This window comes from Lethenteron reissneri, chromosome 50 (genome assembly GCF_015708825.2).
Source record: "Lethenteron reissneri isolate LAM-NWPU_2019-01 chromosome 50, ASM1570882v1, whole genome shotgun sequence".
Taxonomy (NCBI): domain Eukaryota; kingdom Metazoa; phylum Chordata; class Hyperoartia; order Petromyzontiformes; family Petromyzontidae; genus Lethenteron; species Lethenteron reissneri.
The window spans coordinates 2,704,086-2,725,376 of record NC_083828.1 but is presented as its reverse complement, the minus strand read 5'-3'; the positions used below and the strand labels follow the sequence as shown (position 1 = coordinate 2,725,376).

The 21,291-nt window shown below is 52.1% G+C and overlaps 1 protein-coding gene across 8 annotated transcripts in view; it reads right to left on the bottom strand.

Annotated features, from left to right (window-relative positions):
- Positions 1-21,291, bottom strand: part of LOC133355062 (transcription factor 12-like) — a 249,467-nt gene that overhangs the window by 25,327 nt on the left and 202,849 nt on the right. For all 8 annotated transcript variants that reach the window (XM_061572335.1, XM_061572339.1, XM_061572332.1 and 5 more), the window contains exons 9-14: positions 20,348-20,453; positions 18,273-18,418; positions 17,003-17,207; positions 14,099-14,166; positions 9,667-9,745; positions 6,053-6,129 (exon numbers count right to left, since the gene is read on the bottom strand). In XM_061572335.1, the coding sequence (XP_061428319.1) occupies positions 6,053-6,129; positions 9,667-9,745; positions 14,099-14,166; positions 17,003-17,207; positions 18,273-18,418; positions 20,348-20,453 (681 nt within the window). The remainder of the gene's footprint in view (positions 1-6,052; positions 6,130-9,666; positions 9,746-14,098; positions 14,167-17,002; positions 17,208-18,272; positions 18,419-20,347; positions 20,454-21,291) is intronic.

Here is a 21,291-nt window from a genome sequence, read left to right as displayed (position 1 = left end):
TCAGCACCCCCCCCCCCCCTTTAATTAAAGCAGGTGGGACCCCCGAAAGGAAAACGAAACACACGAGAGAATGTTTTGAGGGAGGAGACGCAAGCGGGGAGCGAGTGAGTTGCGTTGTCCGCTGAAACAATTCGCCGAGACATCCCCCCGCTCGGATGTGGGACGCAGCTGTGACAATGACACACACAAACCGTTGTTGTTGTTGTTGAAAACAATGCCGTCGATATTCCTTAGCATCGGACTTTTAAGAGAAACAAAAAAATAACATCTTCTACGCGTACATGCCTGACGCATGTGTGTGAATAAAGGTATAAATGACCGGTATATATATAGTTATATACCGTATAAAGACAAAGAAACCCACCTATCGCCTTAACAGACTGTTGGGGCAAGCGCGGTTAGCGAGTAGCAGCACCTACGGAGGCCGAGAGGGCACACGAGGGGGGTGGGTGGCCCAGCACCAAAGTTGAGCGATGTCCCCAAGTCTCTCGTGAGCAAGATGACGCACGGTGCCACGTGTGTGTGTATTACTGCTCTGCCAAAGGTTTCCCTTGCGAAGAGAGCCGTTTCCCCTGTTAATAAACTCTCACCTGATTTTAAAAGTAAAGGTTAAACTCAAACGAGATTGTTCTCTCTCTGTCTGCCTGAAAAAAGATGGCAAGCTGAACATGTGTACACTGCGCAGTAAAATCAATGACTTTGACCTGTCATCAATGTGATGGGCAATGATGTTAATCAACAGAAGAATGGTCTAACTTGATCCCAAATGTAGCCACTGCTCAGCACTTAATGTTGGCGTCTGAAACCGAGTGGCCAAATAGTCAGAAATTATGAAGCTTGAAAATGATGGCGATTACGTCTTACGAGGGACTCTGTCAGGAAACACCGAGGCAAATGACAACAGAAGAGTAGAGACACAAATGCCGTGTGTACATCGAGAGTACAAAAACGTTGACGTTCACAGACGGGCGACCCGGCGCAGGGCCGAGGGGACTGCGGGCGTGGACAGAGGAAACGGCGTGGACATGCACGGAAGACGGCGAGGGGCAGAGGAGAGAGTCCACGCGACGAGAAATAAACAACAACAATAACAACAAAAGGAAATGGAGGGCGTGGAGTCGGAAAGAGAAAACCAAATGAGACCAATCAGAAGGACACGGAGGACATTCTCGCACGGCAGTTTCCATCAAGTCAAAAAAATAAACAGTGGCGTACGTTTAATCTAAACTTTGTACTTTTACCCTGTCCACATTTACAAGAATACCTTATGCAGATGACAAATATAATAATAGTAGCAATAAAAACGAACGCCCCGTCATTCATTGGATAGGGGCGGATGAAATGTTCCGCGCATGCGTTATTCGACCCGCAGAGCCGATTTGCTCGCCAATTTGATGGAAACGGCGCCGCAGGGAGATGAGGGATTTGGATGTGGTGGTGGTGGTGGGGGGGGGGAATGGGGGAGTGGGGCAGATGCGCGATGAGTGGCAGAGCAAGCGCGGAATACCTCGCAGACATCCTTTAGAAAAGACATAGCATCTTGCAAGTGCTCATGCAGCTGCTGCTCAATCCGATTTTTCTATCAGAGAGAATCCAGAGAGAACAAAACAATAAGGGTGCACGCAAGTGCGCACGCACGCACGGACACACGCACGCACGGACACGCGCACGCATGGACGCACGCACACATACGTGCGGACACACACACGGACGCACGCACGTGCAAATGTACGCGCGGACACACGCACACTGCTACCGCTTGTGCCGCGCCTCTAAGCACACACACAGGCTGGCTTATGCACCAGCGTTCTTTGTCTTCATTGAATACGTAAAATATACTTCTCAGCTCTTTGTCCACCCACTGCTGGATGGAGGCCTGGGTGTTGTTTGGAGCGTGCTCTACCACGCTGGTCGATGTGTGCCGGTGAAGGGGCGGGAGGGGGGGGGGGCCAGGACCGAATCAGAAATCACTCGCCACCGATGTTAGCCGCGAAACTGACATCGCCGAGTTCGTAGCGCAGTGCGGCGCTAGGCACTGTGCCACCTGTCCCTGCTCTGGACGAACAGCTAACGTGTGCAGTCAAACTTATCAGAAGCTACAACTGAAACGCAGTGGGAAGCTTTCACTTTAAGGTGGACTCCAAACAACGATCTTGAGGTTGAGTTGGGAGCTTATGTGGATATGGAACCGTGAAGTGTGAAATATGCCTATTTGTAGGGAGCAGTGGAGCAAGTAGGTTCCTTACAGGATATCCACTACATTGCTTTAAGATTATTCCTCTGCATTTGTGGGTTCCCTCCAAAACGCAAAAACCTCAAGATGAATTGCGTCAAATATCTTGGACTAAATCTTTCACGAAAAAAATATTCTTGAATTACAGCAAGGCTTTTTTTTTTAGTAGACTACACAAAAAATTCGATGAACATCGCTCAGAGATGTCTCACTGCTGTGACTCATAGCCACGGGCCGCATAGCACGAGTGCGGAAGTAGCATCAAATACTCAACACGCCTTTCTCCACTGGCACATCGGAGCCGAGCCAGAGCTGGACCCTCACGGTGCAGGGGTGGTTTTCCACCGTCTACTTGCCGATGCGGCGCAGAGCCTAGCCGTGATACACGCTGGTCTCATGCGACACGTCCGAATCTGCCTCTGGGGTAACGACGCGTTCGTCGTGCGCGACATCGGGTCGGTGACGGCGCGAGGCCGCAGCGTCACGCCACGGCTTCTGCGGTGGAAAAACAAACCTGGAGCCTCCCGTGCCGGGCTGGCTCGGCTGTGCAGCGGTCAAAAGCGTAAACTGAAACACTGGGGCGTGCATTTTCTGCATTTGCAGGCAGAAACGTCCCTTCCCGTCTGTGTCAGCGGGATAAGCAAAAGTGACGGGGGTGCAGAAAGCACGTGTCCTATGCAGACTAAGACGAAAAATCCGCGAATGCAACACGCGCAGGGACAGCAGCAGTCCCCGTTGCAACGAAGAGCCCATTACGGTTTTTAAATCCAATCAACAAGGAAATGATTGCATCTCAAGCGGTCTGTTTTACGAATGCATGGAACCTGACAGGATGATTGCAAGTCACAAGGAATGCATTCTAGATAGCCAGCTTTCAGAATGATACACGTTATAGCTTGACGAGCATTTCCAGAAGCAAATACTGACTTTGTGCATCGGCAGACTGAGCCCCTAGCGTTGAGGTCTAACCAATGCCTCTCACGCCGCTCGCTGTTGAACATTACTCTCACGATGGGGTCCCTGCAAACGTATTAATTACCACTGAACCATGCGATGCCCAGCGACAATCTGAACGTATCGGAGGCCTCGCACGTTCAACAAACATGCCAGGCACACTCCACGAAGCGCGAGGAGAAGACGCGACAATTTGTCGCTAACGACTCGCGAATTTGTAATCGACGATCCGCGGCCGGTTTAAACAAGAAGAAGAGTGCAGCAACACACAAGGCGTGCGCAAGGCAGCTCTGGCGAAAGTGGCGGAGGTCACTTCAGCAGTCAAGCCCCCTGGCAGAGGTCGCAAACGGATTTTGATTCCTTACCCGTACCCGTACCCGGCCGCACCAGGGTCGCAAATAGGTACCCGTACCCGGCCGGGTACAGGTACCCATTCCCTACCAGTACCCTTCCCGAAATGAGTGACAAACGGTTACTCACCAGTGACTCACGGCCTACCCGTACCCGTACCCAGCCGCACCAGGGTCGCAAACGGGTATCCGTACCCGTACCCGTACCTGGCCGGGTACGGGTAGCCGGGTATCGGGTAGGGTACGGGTATCGGGTACCCGGTTGCGACCTCTGCCCCCTGGCGATCGACCACGCGAGGGGGGGCAAAGCTGCCAGCTGCCTGCGTCCATCGCGCCTACCAACGCAATCGCAGCGCGACATTTGAAGATAATGGCGACGTCGCTACCCTCATCGCCGACGGCAAAACTTCGCGGGGTGAGACGATTCGATAAACCCAACTGCTGACCGGCGAGTCGCCAACCAGATCTTGCTGCTCGGGATCAATCGGCTGAATGTGGGCACGGCAGCGGCGAGGTGTTAACTACCTCGCCTCGTATACAGGGGGTCGTAGGTTCGATGCCGACCCTGACGCCTGCTGTATATTTGGTGTTTGCGTGTTCTCCCCGTGGTCGAGTGGATCCGGTTTTTCAATCCATATTTAGAATCAACACCACGCGTTGAGAGTATTTGGCTGCTGTAAATATTATCCACGTGATAAGCCACTTCGTTGACCTATCGTTTGTGGCAAGGTCGCTTCTGAATAAAAAAAGAGCTATATAGCTCAGTGGGCCTTACCTGGTAAAATAAAAAAGCAAGCTTAGTTTAGAATGTCAAATGACATTCAGCTGCGTCCGGCACGTTTGTGTTGATGGCCTTAAGAGCCGGGGACGGTCAAATTAAGCGTTATAACTAAACACACAACCGTACGCACACAAATCGCTGTCGTCACTCCTACTAGCAGTGCCTTGCATCAGAAAATTTTACATCGTAACCCAAAGTTCTTGGCGATGGGCCATTCTTCACAGGCCGCACGCAACGGAGGTCCATTGCTGCAGTGTACATTATTTTGTTATTTTGTTAGGCAACGTTAATGACGAAGGTGCTGAGTTTGTACTTGTGCCAGCGCAGGCATGTGTGTGTGTGTGTGCATTCCCTTAAGTACACGTTCACAATTACTGCATACATTGTGCGTGTACGTGCGTATTTGTGTTTGTGTGTGTAGCTGTTAGCGCTGCGCTGCCCTACAAACCCGGCGACCCGAGTTCGATTCCCGCTCACGGCCAACACCAGTGACGATCATCGGAACCGGTCCTGGGCCTCCCCTAGGCCGACTCAGCCTCAAATGAGTACCTAGTGCGGTGTGTAAACATCGCCACTGGGGAGACAAAGGCGGTCGGGCGTGGTGCTGGCCACCCACCCCCTCGTGTGACGTGCCCGGCCTTCATAGGTGCTCGCTAGCAGCACTTTCCCCAACAGTCTGTTCAGGCTACACGGGGGATCTTTGTCTTTTTCAAGTATAATCAACTGGGCTAGGACGATTTAACTTGCCGCTTGCAAAATGCGCTCAACTCCAACTGCTTGCCGGCAGTTTGCACACCTCTGAATGTCCCATACAAGTTTAAAATCGTGCGCATTATTTACTTATTTCCAAACTAACGAATGAGCAGTGCTGGCCTGGTTCTCTCGATGTGGGCCGTAGCCACCACACCAGCCACACATTCCTGCCGACTGCTGCCACCGGCCGTCAATGCTCTTGGTGTGAAAAAGCCGAGGGACCAGTGGCGGCCTCGGTCACGTCAGCGAGGGAGACACGGGAAGCCGCGGCTGAGCAGCGACGATCGCTACGAACTGTCGCAAAGAAATGTCACATTTCAGACTTGCACGACGACACGGGCACGCAAAAGGGGCCCGCCCGTGCGAACGATGTCTCTTTTTATTACACGCTTTTCTTTAACTCACTCTGTCTGTTGTATCCTCAACTCTGTCTGTTGTCGTATCCTCAAATCTTGTAACTCAATTTTAACCCATTTCCCAATGTCGTATCGGCTGCAAACTTGGTATACGTATGTCATACTGATGACAATACTATATGATATCATTAAAAATAAATAAAAAATGTTTAAAGCAATCTTTTTCACATCTTATGTTTTGGCTTGGGTATAATTGTCCACGCTCAACTCACGTTGACTGTAAATCACCACGGCCCCTTACGTTATGGCAAGCCTCGGGGCCACTTCCTGGAGTTGTGGAGTTCTGCCATTACTCAGACTGTACATTTCATTAAAGCGTGTTTTAAAAAAAGTATTTTAAAATATTACTTATTATTTTATTGTAAATCAAATAACCCTTATCCCCCCCCCCCCCCCCCCCCCACGGAGACATTGCCAGGCAGTGAAGATTGCAAGCTCCGCTCCGTGTGAAGTTAACTCGGCCGCTCACGCGCTGAACCCCTGCGCTCTCCAAGACCGCGCGACAGGTCTCACCGGCCATGGCGCAAGCATAGGGGGCAGACCCCGTACTCGAACTGGGACTCACCAGGGTGTGGAGAGAGCTCTCGTAGTTGGGAGATGACGGTCCTTGAGATGAAGCTCTTTGCCACGAAGCAGGGGCCACTGCGGTGACACACAACGCGGCTTTGACTTCACACGTGAAGAGATGTGCATACAGACAGGGCGATACATTTACAGCTACCCCGCTGATTTCTAAAGATCATCTTCCTCTCTTCTCAAGGAGGTGACTGAATATTGTTGAAGGAAAGGTTCATATCTTAGAGATGTTTAATAATGGGTTTGAGATTGGTGGGAGATTTAGAGGCTTTGAAGTAGAACGTTGTTTTCTCTACGATTTCTCCCGATCATTTGAGTGGGATAACTGTAAATATATCGCGCTGGATTGACTCGAAAACGTCTCGTTCAAACCTCTAAACTTTCATTCAACAAGGACCAGCTTTTGGACGTTTGGTACATCTCTTATAATCGTGGGATAAATGGGTAGGCCATAAACCTACTCGCTGCACTCCCGCCGTGGTGGCGAAATGTTAACTCCCTCGCCCGTTAGGGTCAGGGTCGATCTCGACCCTGATGCCTGCTGTATATTTGGAGTTTGCATGTCTCTCTCACCATGGTCATGTGGATTTTTCTCCGGGTCCTCCGGTTTTTCCTTTCACATTTAGAAACAACGTGCATTTCGAGTGTTTAGCTGCTATAAATCTCCACGTGATAAGCCACTTCGTTGAGAAATCAATTGTGGCCAGGTTGCTTCTGAAAAAGCGCGAGATAGCGCAGTGGGCCTTACCTGGTAGAATATAAAAAAAATATTTACTTTTAGTTTTGATTGTCCTGCAGGTGGGAGTCACATAGGCACACTGGTTCCATCTCTGTGTGATGCACCAAGCCTCGCTCAACCTCCACACCCAGAATTCCCTCCCGCGCAGTCGCGTCGCAATTGCGCTAGGTAATAGAGCAAGTGAACGTAGAGGTCACAGTGGAGGTCATTCACGTTGCCATTTAAGGTCTCTTAAAGCGCAGGCTTCCAGTTCACAGTACATTCATTAGGTGCCAAAATGGTACAGTATATATAAAAAACAATTTTAAAGCATTGCTTTCTATTTGCGCACTTAGAAACTGCAAGTGGAATTTGAATAATATACATCCATGCTAGATGAGTGCGCAATAATAATGATCGTCTGCGTGCCGCTCTGTGCGATCGTCGCTGCCCTGCGTGCGATCTGGATGCTTGTTCACGAAAAAAATCCGCGTCGAGTGCTCATTACATTCATACCATTCGTCGACTAACCACCGACCAATGGGCAACCTTTGTCAAAGCATCCCCACGTAACTCCAGGTGGAGTTACGCGCACGCGGCTCCACGAACGCAAGGTGCATTAAGACCATCTCCATAGGTTTTCAAACGCACAAACGTGGCTCCAAGCAGCGCGGCTCAGAGCTGTATGCATTTCTAATCGAATTACGGAGGCATGAAGCGGGTGGGGGCTGGCGGGGGCTGGTGGGCTAAAGGCCTGGTTTAAATTTTCAGCTCAATAAAAAAAGGGGGGAAAAAAATATTATCAAACAGAACGAGGTGGGGGTGGTGGGGGGGGCGGGGAGGGTGGTGGGGGGGCAAAGCGGGGAACTAAAAGAGAAGAGAGAGGAACCGCGGTCGCAGGTGGGGAACGAAACCCCCCGGCAGCATCGGAGCCGCGCGGCGCCGTGACCATCAGCGCTCGCAGCAACGCTCACGTACGGCAAACTTAACGCAGCTGTGGGTTCCTTTAAAGCGCTGCCAATGGTTTTTACGGTTTAAGAAAAAAAATGCCCCCCCCCCCCCACCCACTACTTCTTCCCGCGAGCATGACCGGCAGTCATCGTTGTCCCCGCAAAGCTCTCCTCCTGCCCACAACATCCACCAATAACCATGAGCCCGCGCCCCCCCGCGCCCCCTGCTTCCCCCGCCTTTCAATGAAGCGTACATTTTGAATGAACGCGGCAACAGAGGGTGGCGGCGGGGAGGGGTGAGGAAAGGGGTGGTGGTAACCACACGGGGCTAGAGCCAGCAGGACGTGGATCCGATGATGCTCTCTCTCTCTCGCTGCAGTCACGGTACCCAGCTCTCCTCTGCCACCTCTGATAGGACCATCTCCCAATGTCGCCGTGATAGGAACATCTCCCAATGTCGCCGTGATAGGAACATCTACCAATGTCGTCTCTCTCCAGCACAGCCCCAGTCTCATTTTCCCAACACAAACAATGCTAAACATTATTTTCTGCGATTTTCTTACCTTTCCTATACTTTGCACTCCTATCGTGTCTTTGTTTGGTTTGATGCTGAAAAAATCCTGACCCGCCACTACTGAACATCTGCGAAAAAGAGCTTTACAGCTCACCGGATTCCCCCAGTACAAATAAACATTCCGATTCTGACAAGGGCCTGACGGGGCTGTTCTCCGACGGGCGCTTGGACAAGAGTCTGAGGACAGGCCAGGCTGCGCTCACCCACGTGAGCGTGCGTACGCACGTGCCAACTCGTACGCGCGCCAACACACCCCCACAGTCCCCCGCATGACCACTCCTGCAGAGATATACGAGCGTAGGAACAACGGCAGACATTTCCCCCACCTGACCCTTCCGCCTCGCAGAGCGTCACGTTTAGACAAAACTAAACTTGCCGCTGCTGTGTAATCCCAAATGAGTCATTTAGAGGCCTATTTATTTTTTGCATTTGGGATATTTGGCCAATACCAGTCACGCGGCGTGTTGATAAACTGTGCGAAAAACAGCGGGCGGGGAACATGAAACTTCAGACAGGGAGGCACCGCATTCAGGAATCGGACCCAGGACCCACTCACTGCAAGGCACTAGCCGCCCAATATCATAATGGGAATATTTTTTCTCCTTCTGGAGGAATCCGGATGGGCTACAAATCTATTTTTCACACACGTTCAATGTAATGCCACGTTGCATTGTCCAGATCACAAGAAATGGAGCGCCAACTGGAAAGGCCGCCACAACATTCATCGAGGGGGTCCGGAGTTGGGTCGGGACAGAATCGTCCCTGCCACGTCAATGTCTCAGGGCTGCCAATATGAATGCCACGCTCGCACGAGCGTGGCGAACATATTAGAAGTTTACTCTGGCAACAATACAGGAGGTGTTAAGATGTTCAAGCACCAAACAGACACCTATTATTACCAGGCGTCCAGTCGGCATTAACCACACGTACTTGTGGTGAAACATGCAAACACTTACGCTTCAGCAATGCATGCGCTGTCCTTGAAACAGACTTAATACCTTGCAATGGGTGTCTATTTGGCGTTTGAACACCTTAGCACCTCCTCCTGTAGTCCTGCCAGAAGGGGGTGAAGCCTACTCTTTTTTCATCATCTTGAAGCCGGCAAAAAGGGCCGCCATAGATGTTTTGAGTTGCGTTTGTGGCATTCCTGTTCATTTGGATTTCAGAGACCACCAGGAGACAAGGAGCAAACCAGTGGTGAGACAGAACACAACTCACGGCTCTACGCAAAATAAAACCAATGCATCCCCCAGCCAGTCGAGGGGATTCCACAATCCAATGGCAGGGGTGAGTCCACCCATAGGACAACCGCCGTGGAATGGGCACCACAAGGGCAGACGTGGGCACGTGGGCTCTCTTACCGGTGAGTGGAGGGGGAGACTCGATGGGCGTGGAGGGGTTTGATGGGAAGCTGCTGTTCGTGTGGTCGGGAGAATAAATCTGCGATGGCAGAGAAGAGAGAGTGGGTCGGGGGACACACGCACACACACACGCACACACAAACACAAGCGCACACACACGCACGCACACACACACGCAAGGAACTGTCAACGAACGGTATCCACAGAACGTTGCCCACCCAACCACCCACGTTTTTATTTACTTATCTACTTTCCACAACAACAACTGATGTACAACTGCTCATGTGTAACTATGCATTCTTTTGGGGTTGTAGTTTTTTTAAGATGTCAGAAATATGAATGTACACTCTTACATAAGTCAGTGAATTCCGCAGACATGTCCATACATGCACACGACGACGACGATGATATATTTTTTTTAGCCGCCCTTTGTCAAACCACACTGGATAAATGCCTTCTGATGCCACACGCGACCGTGCGGGCTATTGATTTATTTATCAAGCAAGGCTGGCAGATCTACCACAACCGCTGGTGCACGCGTATGAGCGAGCGCGCACGCGCGTGCCTTCGCCTCCCTAGCAGAGACGGGAAAGCATGGGAGCCCCTCGTGTTCAGCCAGGTCGACAGGAGAGACCCAGGCCGAGTTCGAACGTCGATTTCCACCGACGCCGAGCGCAGACCAGAGTCTCACGCAGCGCCAGCGGCATCGCAGCGCGCTGCCACGCTCACCAGTTTCGCTGCTCTCCGCAGCAAGCGAACCGCAGCTCGACGTGCAGGCACATTAAGGTGTTAGCGAGCACCTATTACGGTTAGAATGGTACACAAGGGGGTGATGTAGCCTGCACTACACCGGACCACCTTAGCCTCCCCGTTGCTGATGTTTACAGACTGCACCAGGTAGTTGTTTGAGGCTGAGTAAACTAAGGAGAGGCTCAGGAACAATTCCATAGTTCGCTTGCCACTGACGCTTTCCACGGCCTTAACAGATTGCTGGGGCAAGCGCTGTTAGCGAATGGCATCTATGAAGGCCAGCACGGCACACGAGGGGGCGGGTGGCCAGCAGCACACTCGACAAAAGCGATGTTTACACACCGCACCAGGCATTCATTTGAGGCCGAGTCGACCCAGGGGAGGCTCACGACCGATTCAGATAATCGTCACTGGTGTTGGCTGTGTGCGGGAATCAAACTCGGTTCACCGGGTTCGTAGAGCGGTGTTCTAACCGCGACACTACCGCTCCCCACACACACCCCCCACACACGTACACACACGAGCACCAACTGACACACACACACGCGTACACACAACCCCACTGGCTCACAAAATACAAATGCGTACACTGTACTGCATAGAGCCGTGTATATGAAAGCGCCGCAGCCGGTATCAATCACGGTGTCTTAAAACTGGTTTGAGTTGGCGCTCAGCGCGGCTGCTGAATTGCACCAGATGTTTCTTCCCTCCCGTTTTTTCTTTTTCAGACAGGCTCATCAATTACGAAGCCTGGCCAAAGAGGGAAAATCTTGGCTCAAGTTCAATTTAATGTGTGGGGGGGGGGGGGGGTAGGTCTTTTGCTCTTAAAAGAAACTCTAAAGCGAGCCGTGTGTTCCATCTGAGCGGCAATAATGGTGCTCATAACACGGTTTCACCGTTTAGAAGAATTTGAAGAAAGGGAAGCTTGGAAAAAGCGAGTCTTTTACAAAGCAATGGGCGCCCCTGAATCCACCGCCGCTGCTGCACAAACACCATTAGCGTAAAAAAACCAACACAAATTAATAACGTGTCCAATGAACGAGGCGACAGAGTTAATCACTGGTGAAAAGGATGGACACGGCTATTATCAAAAACGTGAATGTCATCAGACGTTGGCAATCGACTGCTCAACTAATTTTTTTTTCCAAAACTGATGCCAGAGGCCGCAGCCTTTTTGGGGGCTTGAGATCTGTCACCCACGACGGTCCAAACTTAAACACTTCATCACCAGCTAGCGTGCCCCTCTTCTGCGCAATACATCCTTTCCTTCTAGATTTGAAGCTTTCGTAACTGCAAGGATTCATATTCTTAGTTTTTTTCGGTAAAGTCACGTAGGTAAAAAATGTAAATTTATAAAAGTAAAATAAAAATCACGACGTTTCGGAGGCAACACAAGCTTCCGTCTTCAGGTGGAACCATCACAGCACGAATGCTGTATCAAGTAAGATACAAGTAAGATACAGCAATCGTGCTGTGACGGTTCCACCTGAAGACGGAAGCTTGTGTTGCCTCCGAAACGTCGTGATTTTTATTTTACTTTTATAAATTTTTATTTTTATTTTTTACCTACGTGACTTTACCGAAAAAACCTAAGAATATACATCCTTTCCTGCCACTTGCTGTTGTTGTTCCATCCCCTGCGGTAGCGATAACAATAACAAAGCCATATATCATCTCCTAAGGTCTCAAGTGACCCATTTCGCAAGGGTCCTACACATTACGATGCTCGGTCATTTTCGCTCTTTAGCGAGCCTTTTTACGTGTGGGAGAAAAGAGTGGCGCAGAAAACCCCGAGCGGACACCAGGACGGGACCCGCATAGCTGCGCCGCGTGTGCACCACGCGCCCCCACGCTCGCCTTCCGCACTGATGTCGCACCTCCGATTAGCACGGTTGGCTACGTACGGTACGCGAAAGCAGTTCGACGTACGTACATGCATGCCGCCGCAGCAGCCGTGCTCGTACGTTGGGGGAGCTTTCACGGCGCAGGGCGAAATGGGTTTGATCGACCGACACTGGCTCCAGAGCTCTGCCTTACAGGCGAGCGTCATCCAGCCTGGATCAGTTGGCCAAACATATAGGAGCACAGAACTTGGGCAATTGTTGTCACAGGGTCTGGCTGCCTTCTCGCTTGCCTTGTGGTTTCCCACGCGGAAATCCGTGCGTTATAAATTCTACGGGCTTTTTTTGGATGCAATTTGGATGAATTATAAAATTGACCAATATAATGATTATATTATTATCTATCGGCGGTCACTGCTGTTAAACCTGAATAACATGAATCGGTTTAACAACCTTTGAATGTAAGTAGCTGATTCACATTGTTTTACGTAAATAATAATTGTAACGAAAACATTAATATTTTAAATTGAGAAAAATGGCGTCACACGTCGTCAAAATGGTGTCAACTTGACCACCGCACTCGTGCCGGGACAAACACGGAAGCGATGCCACGCAAAGGTGCCATCATTTCCTATGAGGACATGTAAATGACATCACTTCCTGTGATGACGACATATTTTAGGAACAATAAGAAAGAAAAATGTTTTAGGATCATCCGAAATTTCTAGGCCCGATTGTTTTTTTTTTTATAACTCAGAGTAATAAAAAAAACGAATTGGGAACATAATCTTTGTTTTAATATATCTGTCCACAAAAAATATATATAATAAATAAGCATCCCCCTGTGGGGAAAAGCAAAATACTAAACTACAAATATTTGATTTAAAGCTTTCGTGACTGCAGGGATTCATCTTCTTGGTTCTTTCGGTAAAGTCACGTATAAGGGAAATAATAAAATAATAAAAAATAATATTCGCCAAGCAGGCTCCTTTATGAATGAGTTACAGTCTTGAGAATGAGTGAGGCTTTTCTTAACAATTCTTATTGTTTTATTATTACTACTACGACTTGTTTACCCAGGAAGCCTCACCGGGTTTCAAGGCTCTTTCAGGAGGGCCCGGCCAAGTTTTCACAGCAGGCAACACTGCTGCTTGCCGCATGCGATCCCAATTGAGTCATTTGCAAGCAAATTTTCAGCATCGGGATGTTTGGCCGCTAGCAGTACCATTGTACGTATGTTTTTTTTTGTAACAGCGATGGGAGGAAAACGACGAACCCGGAGGAAACCCATGCAGAACAGGGTGGAGAACGTACAAACTCCACGCGGAAAGGCACCCCCACCAGTTGGGTGTCGAACCCAGGAAATGTTGCCACCGCACCATCCTTACGCCCGTAATGGTAAAAGTAACATTAATTCCCCTCGCCGAAATGAAAGCAGGATTATTAGAAGCTGTTTGGTCGCGACAAGTTTGGATTTAAATAAGCAGATTACAGCTGAGTTGGACGATTTGCTTAGCGATACCACGCCGTGCCAAATCGACTTCATCGAGTGAAGTCAAAGCACAACGCTTTCTGCTCGCAACAAAACGATACCGAGAAACGTTATAATCAGAAGCGCCCATCAGCCCGTGAAGCCAAAAGTTATTTCCTTCCAGCCCTTTCAACAAATCCCGTTACCCACTTACTTTAATGTTAATTGTATGCGTAGGTGGTCATACATGGGGAACACATTGTGGGAGCTCTGCGAGGAATGCCGGGCCCACTCGGCGCTGCTTGTGTGGGTGTGTGCGTGCGGATGTGCCTGTGTGCGTGTGTGCGTGTGTGTGCGTGCGCAAACTCACCGACGCCAGAGCTTTTCCCAGAGCGTCGCCAGTCTGTGAGCTTCCGCTCGCCCCACCCGGCCTGTTACCTACGCACACGCACGCACACAAAGACAAGGATCCCCCGTATAGCGTTACCAGACTGTTGGGGCAAGTGCTGTTAGCGAGCACCTATCAAGGCCGGCACGGCACACGAGGGGGTGGGTGGCCATCACTACGCCCGGTCGCCTTTTGTCTCCCCAGTGGCGATGTTTACACACCGCACCAGGTACTCATTTGAGGCTGAGTAGACCTAGGAGAGGCCCAGAACCGGTTCAGTTACTCGTCACCGGTGTTGGCCGTGAGTGGAAATTGAACTCGGGTTGCCGGGTTCACAGCGTTACGCAACCGCTCCCCACACAAGCGCACACACACATTGTTGTCAGCCTGTAACTTCCTACTGCTGAGCGAATGGCCTCCCCCCCCATTTTCTATCACTCCTTCCTTTCCTCGGTTGACCTCCGAACTATGAATTCGTCCCGCAGCTGCCACCTCTCCGGCCGGCTTCCTCTGCTTCCCTTCTCTCGGCCTCCGCTCGGGAGTTTTTTGTCCCCCGTCTGTCGTCGGTTGTTCGACGTGACGCGTTCTGCCCATTCCCACCGGACTTCAGTCGCTTCAACCGCACACGGGGGCATGAGCAGAGTGCGCGTCCAACGCGACTCTCCCCTGTACACGCTCACACAGGGCCCCCCCCGCCCCCCTCACTTCGCGAGCGAGGGCCGCTGCTGCCGAGGGAAGCGCTTCAACCTTGCGTTGCAAAGAGCACCGCTGACACCATTAGGGGACGATCGCCTGCAGGAAAATCGCACAGCCCGGGGCCAATTTCCCCCACGCAAAAGGTGCAGGCCGATACTTGGTCGCAAGAGTTCTGATTAACAAATGGAATCATTTCAGCCTTTTTCGCAATCCGCTGCTGGATGACGGGTCTCCTTCATGCCGTGTCGACCGCAATGGTCTGTTTATCCATACTTCACCACGCTGGTCAGTGCAGGTCAGTGAAGGGGGTGGAGGACCGGCATTAACGCGAGCGATTTTGTCGGTTCGTGATTGTCGCTGCTTGTTTGGTTTTCCTAAAATATTTCATTTCCTGACAAAATATTTATGAAATAACAGTCGTTAAAAGTTCACAATAATGAAAGTAACAAGCACAGCTATTACCCAATAAATTAGTGCATTGTAAAACGTTTTCCGGAGCAATTGGCTGCATGATGGCTGCATGACTTCATCGTTTCCGTGGTCGAGTTGATTAATTCATTATTATGGAACTGCCAAAAGTGTGCTACGGGTACCGACGTTTCAGAATGCAAACTTGCGACGATTAGAAGACTCGTGGGCGGCAGGCTTTGTGTTGACTGAAGCGCAGTCGAAGGACATTGTAAGCGATCTTCGTTCGCGCCATCCAGGTTTCGAGAAAAGAACAAGAACAGGACGACCTTCTTTTGTTCTTCTTCCGTTCGACTCCCGTCCACCACCGTCAAAACTTCATTCCCAGAGGCGAGCGCGTCTCTGCGCTCACGGGATTACCTGCTGCGACATCTCGCGGCAGTGCGGGGGAGGAGAAGGGGAGGGGGGGCCCTTCCTCGAGTTTGGCGCCGGCTATCGTAGAGCGTGGTCGTGTCGCTAAGGTTCTCTTCGGCGAGTACGATGTCTTTAAAAAACAACGGCGCTACGCCTCTCTAAATAAAATTAACACCGAACCGCTTGCGCGTTCCAAGGCTTAGCGGTGAACGGGACACCCACCCTGCGGCCACTTGCAGTCGTCTAGGAACGGGAAGAGGTGAAGTTGAACCACGAGCGTGCTTGTCGTACCCTTCGTTGAACCAGGAGATTAAATTAACGCTTTGAGACGCGCGGATCAACATCGCTTCCGTTGCGAGGGCGACCCCCTCCTCGGGTTCCGACGAGGACGCTACAACGAGTACTCGGCCGGATCCCAAGACCCTCGGGATAGTGGGGGGGGGGCGGGGCCCATGGATCGAGTGCACGGCCACACGAGCCACACCCGGTTCGAAGCGCGCAAGGATTGGCCCGTCATGGCCTACGCCGCTTTGTCCGCTGCAGAAGATACGACGGGCGAGCTCTCGGCACGTGCCTGCTGGGAGGTGCCAGCGGGAGCCCCGTGGGGCCATCCGAGAGCAACACGGCAGAACAAACGTAACGGCGGCGAGATATTTTCCGTGCATTTCGGGTTGTATTGAACTATTGGGCGTTTCACTTCTTGCACTGGCCTGTCAGGGTTGTATTTGCGCACGAAGCAGCGGACGCCTATTGACAGGCCTTACCACTTCCCTATGCCTCGCTCAGATTAAAACCGTCTGCTCAATATCATCCTTGAACTAAACCTCAACAACGTTTTGATTCTTTCCCTCAATTTCTTTATTGCTTTCTTCTGGTGATACTTGCTGGCCACGGTCCAACTTGTTTATAAATCCAGGAAGAAAAAAAACCGCGGGTAATTGAGAAGGTCTGGTAGAACTGGGTCCCTTTGTTGCCAGCGAGTGCTCGCTCGCGCGGACCCGACCGCGGTTGGCGAGGAGCGGCGGGGGAGCCGCACTCTGAATCCCGGGCCTCTGCTAGGTCAGCTCGGCATGAAATTAGTGCCTGACGGGGGCACCTGACTACGAGTGCCGTTTCCTGCGCGTTGACCCCATGAGGTCACGGCCGCTGCCCGAGGGGAGCCCGGGGCGAAAGAGAGAGAGAGAGACAGGAGACGAGAGGAGCGGGGGCTGCTCACGAACGCGAGCCGCTCGGTACGGTGCCCGATTCGTCGATTCGTGACCCTAACCGGCGCCCTTCGCCGCGGTGGTGCGAACGCGGCGTACACGCCGAGACGGCGTGCGGGGTGGGGGGGGGACCGCCAACGTACCCGCCTGGTCACGCGCTTACCCATGATGGCGTCGGAGCCGTTGATTGGGGGGGTGCGTGCCGAGCCGGGGCCGTACGAGGACGGGGGGCCGCCCTGCTGCATGGAGGGGCCGCCGCCGCCACCGCCGCCACCGCCGCCGCCCGCACCCCTGTGAAAGCTGCTCATGGGGGGCAGGGTGGGGTTCATGTCGACCGGAGACACCGAGCGTCCCGGGTATCCCTGCGACTGAGAAAGCGGGCGGGGCGCAGGGTCGCACGCGGTTAGGGGCGCACGGGAGGCACACAGGACGCGACGCGACGCTAGCCAGACACGGAAAACGAGCGCGACGAACGATAGACAACTCAGACACACACATGCACGTTATGACGCGGAGCAACACAAGACGCACGCGTGATAGATGGGGCACATGTGGGACGCACACTACACGCAGGAGACGCAAACGAAAGACGCGGACGACTCACAGTTAGTTGCCAAGGCGTGCGCAAACGGGGGAGGGGGGGGGACGCAACGGACTCAGCACACACAACGCAAGCAGGACACATGCTGGGAAGATGCACGACACACACACACACAACGACAACGATCCCACAAATAGCCTTAACCGACTGTCGGGGCAAGTGCTGTTTGTGAGCACCAAAGTTCAATTCAGTTCAGTCTACTTTGAAGTACACTGTGAGCTTAAGTCGGGTTTCATAAATAAAAACACACCGTTTCCGTGACAGACGGAACACATCAGAAAAAAAGGTCGGCACGGTACACAAGGGGGTGGGTGGCCAGCACCATGCCAGACCGCCTTTTTTTCCTTACTGGCGATGTTTACACACCACACCGGGTACTCATTTGAGGCTGAGTCGACCTTGGGGGAGGCCCATGACCGGTTCAGATAATCGTCACCGGTGTTGGTGGCAGTGAGTGGGAATCGAACTCGGATTGCCGGGTTCATAGCGTAGCGCTAACCGCTACACTACCGCTCCCGCTCCCCCGCTCAGCACATACAACGCAAGCAGGGCACACAAGCAGGGCACACGCTGGAAAGACGCGCAAACGCAACACAACAACAACCGCCAGTCGCCACTACGTGGCGGTGACGTCACCACGGCGCTTGCGCCAGGCTACGTGCACGTGAGGCTGTCGAAACGCCCGCTGGCAGGAAGTCACAGCACAGACCCAGGTGCCATGAGTTGACCGACTGAACAACAACAACAACAACGCACGCGCGCGCGCACGCACGCACGCACGCATGCATAGACGACACCAGGTGTGAGGGGAGAAGCAGGCGGGGTCACTCACCAGCCGCTCGTGGGGGTGCATCCCCGGGCCGTATCCCCCCGCTGACTGCGCCACGTGCGCCGGGGGGCCCCCCAGGACCCCTCCATAGCCAGAATGGTTCATCCCGTTTGTGGGGGGCCACAGTTCGTTAGGAACGTGAGGCCCATCTGTATCCGCCATCGGGCAAAGCGGGAAGAGACACGCGGGCGCGGGCAGACAACGGATGAGCAGACAAACAAGACCGTGCTACTGCACACGAACACACGCGCATAAATTACACGCGTAAACGCACAGACAAAGGTCCCCCGAATAGCCTTAACAGACTGTTGGGGAAAGTGCTGTTAGCGAGCACCTATGAAGGCCGGCACTGCACACGAGGGGGTGGGTGGCCAACACCACACCGGGACGCCTTCGTCTCCCCAGTGGCGATGTTTACACACCGCCCCAGGTACTGACTTAGGTGAGGTTGTCTGCGATTTTAAAATCCACAAAGGAGGCAGGGGGTGGTGGGGGTGTCTCAGTTTGCTGAATCGTATTTTTGTAAAAACAAACGAAACGCACCACAGCGCCGTGCGTTTCACACTCGGCACACTTTGAGACTTTTGTTCGAGACGCGCGTACGTCCCTGCGCCCTGTCCACACGCTTCAGTCCAACCCCGGAGCGTTTCGCACGATTTGTGACATTCCAGACTTCCCTTTGGCCGTCCGTGTAAAGGGGGGCCTACGCGCGGGGTTTATTTTCACTTCAAAGACAAATAAACCGGCTTCTTTCCCTTCTTTTTTGTGCGCTGCCTGAAATAAGGTTAAGGAAACAAATTCTGGGCATATTTTGAAGACAAAAGCCGACTTCCGGGAACGACATTCAAAACGAATCGGGGAAGCGGACATTTCACAGCGATTCTTATCTTCATCATCGTCAGCCATTACCCCCCCCCCCCCCCCCATCCATTGCGATTGCATTTGGGGCACATTTTTTTCGGCTGAGTGCTTTCTACAACCATTTTTTTTCTCTCTTGCACACACACTCACACGCTGCTCACCAATTATTTTCGGTAATCACCTCTATGTTTAAAATGCAGCCTTGCTTGTAAAACGGAACGTCATTGTCGCAGCCGCAATGGGCCCTCTCATTAAGCAATGGGGCACTCTCATCAAGCGGTTAAAAGGCAAAACAAAGTGCAAGCGGACTGGTGGAGAACGAACGGGGCCGCGCGGGCGATTACGTAACCACATGCAGCTGGAGAATTTACTAACACCGTTGCTTTTTTGCTTATTTCCTTGAAGCCCCCCCCCCCCCCTTCTTCCTCCACTTGTTATAAGCAACAACATACGTCACGCAATTCACAAATGCAACGATCCACAGCCGGTGTGATTTTTTTTTGGACGGGGCGGAGAGAAAGGGGGGATAGATTTGTAAGCGGCTAACTCTTAGAATTGTTTTTATTTTATCCTAAACCCAGCCAACATTTCAAGTCGAACCGACTGCAATTGGATATCCCTGTTTCTGTCCGTGACAAAGAAAACCTCCCCCGCCCCGCCCAGGGAGGGGGCCTGCACCACGCTCACCACCGAGGCCGTCGTGTGTGCGGAAGTTGAAGGTTCGACTCCTGCGAGGGTGAATGGTTAAAAAAGCGCGGTCCTGCGATGGGTTTCCCCGCACGCGCTCGCTGATGGTGCCGGCAGAAATGGCCTCCGCTACAGAGGGGAGCTCAAGAGAGGCCCTCGAGTAAATAGAGGGGGTCTCTCTCTTGAGCTATGTGCTTTGAAATCGAAATTGCAAAAAAAATTTCTTTAGAACCCATTTTTGGTGTTTTCGTTTGGTGGCCTTCCCCTTGTAACCTTCGATTAGCATGGTTGGCTACGTACAGTGTGAAATAAGTGGGTATTTGGTCTACTCTTCCACGCTGGACAAATTTTCTCGGTAAAGACAGGAGTACCCACGCTGCATCCCACCGCCCAACAACACAGCCTCTGTGGTGCCCACATGAGAGGCCCTCACGGGAGGCCCTCCCGAAAGGCCCTCGCCAAAGGCCCTCGCCAAAGGCCCTCGCCAAAGGCCCTCGCCAAAGGCCCTCGCGAGAGGCCCTCGCGCCCACCTTGCATGAAGTACGTCCCAGAGAACATGCTCGAGGCCGGCTTGGCCGGGGGGAAGCCCGGGGACTCGCGGTTGTAGTCGTCTTGCGATGGCGACGGCGCGTAGACCTGCTCAGCGAGGGGTCGGGGGGGTCGGGAAGCACAAACGAGAGACGCAAACGCTTAGGAGGCGTGGGACACACACGGCAGGCAGCAGCAGCACAACAAGCTAACGCGTAACAATGGAATGAAAACTCATTTAGATTTAAGACTCATTTCTTTAGAATAGCTTCTTGTCTCTAGTTTGTCGTCCTTCTCCCGCACCTCTGATCAGCATGGTTGGCAACGTACGGTGCGCAAAAAAGTGCAACGTACACGCATACAACCTCTGCATTTATGCGACGCTTGCTTCGATTGCCTCGGCAAACTCAAAACGCCTTGCACCGCGTCTCATCTCAAACATTGCGAAGCGCGCCCAGTGGCAGCTGTCCCTGTGTAGGACAGCCCTTGGCGACGCAGCGCCAGGCATACAAAGTAAGGGGGGGGGGGGGGGGGGCGAAGACCGCTATGCCTTTCCCGATTGAGTAACTTGAGGGTAACTTTTTGAAGTTGGCAAATTTAGACCATAACCCTGCTCCTCGCGGATGACATCAGGGGGATACTAAACGTCCACTGTGCAGCGCCTATTACACGGTTAATACACTCGCAGTATTAACCAGGGAGACCTGCCAAATACGATCCGCGAACCTCTGCAACAATCTCAGCGTTATGACACAAAAACGAGTTCGATCGGCCAATCAATGAACGTCATTTGAATATTAATTGATACAACAACAAAAAAACTAAGTAATAATCCCCTAGATCGTCCCCGTCATGGGGAGGCTGGGTTATCGCGAACTACATGGCAACATTTTCTTTCGATTTAAAGCTTTCGTGACTGCAGGGATTCATCTTCTTGGTTCTTTCG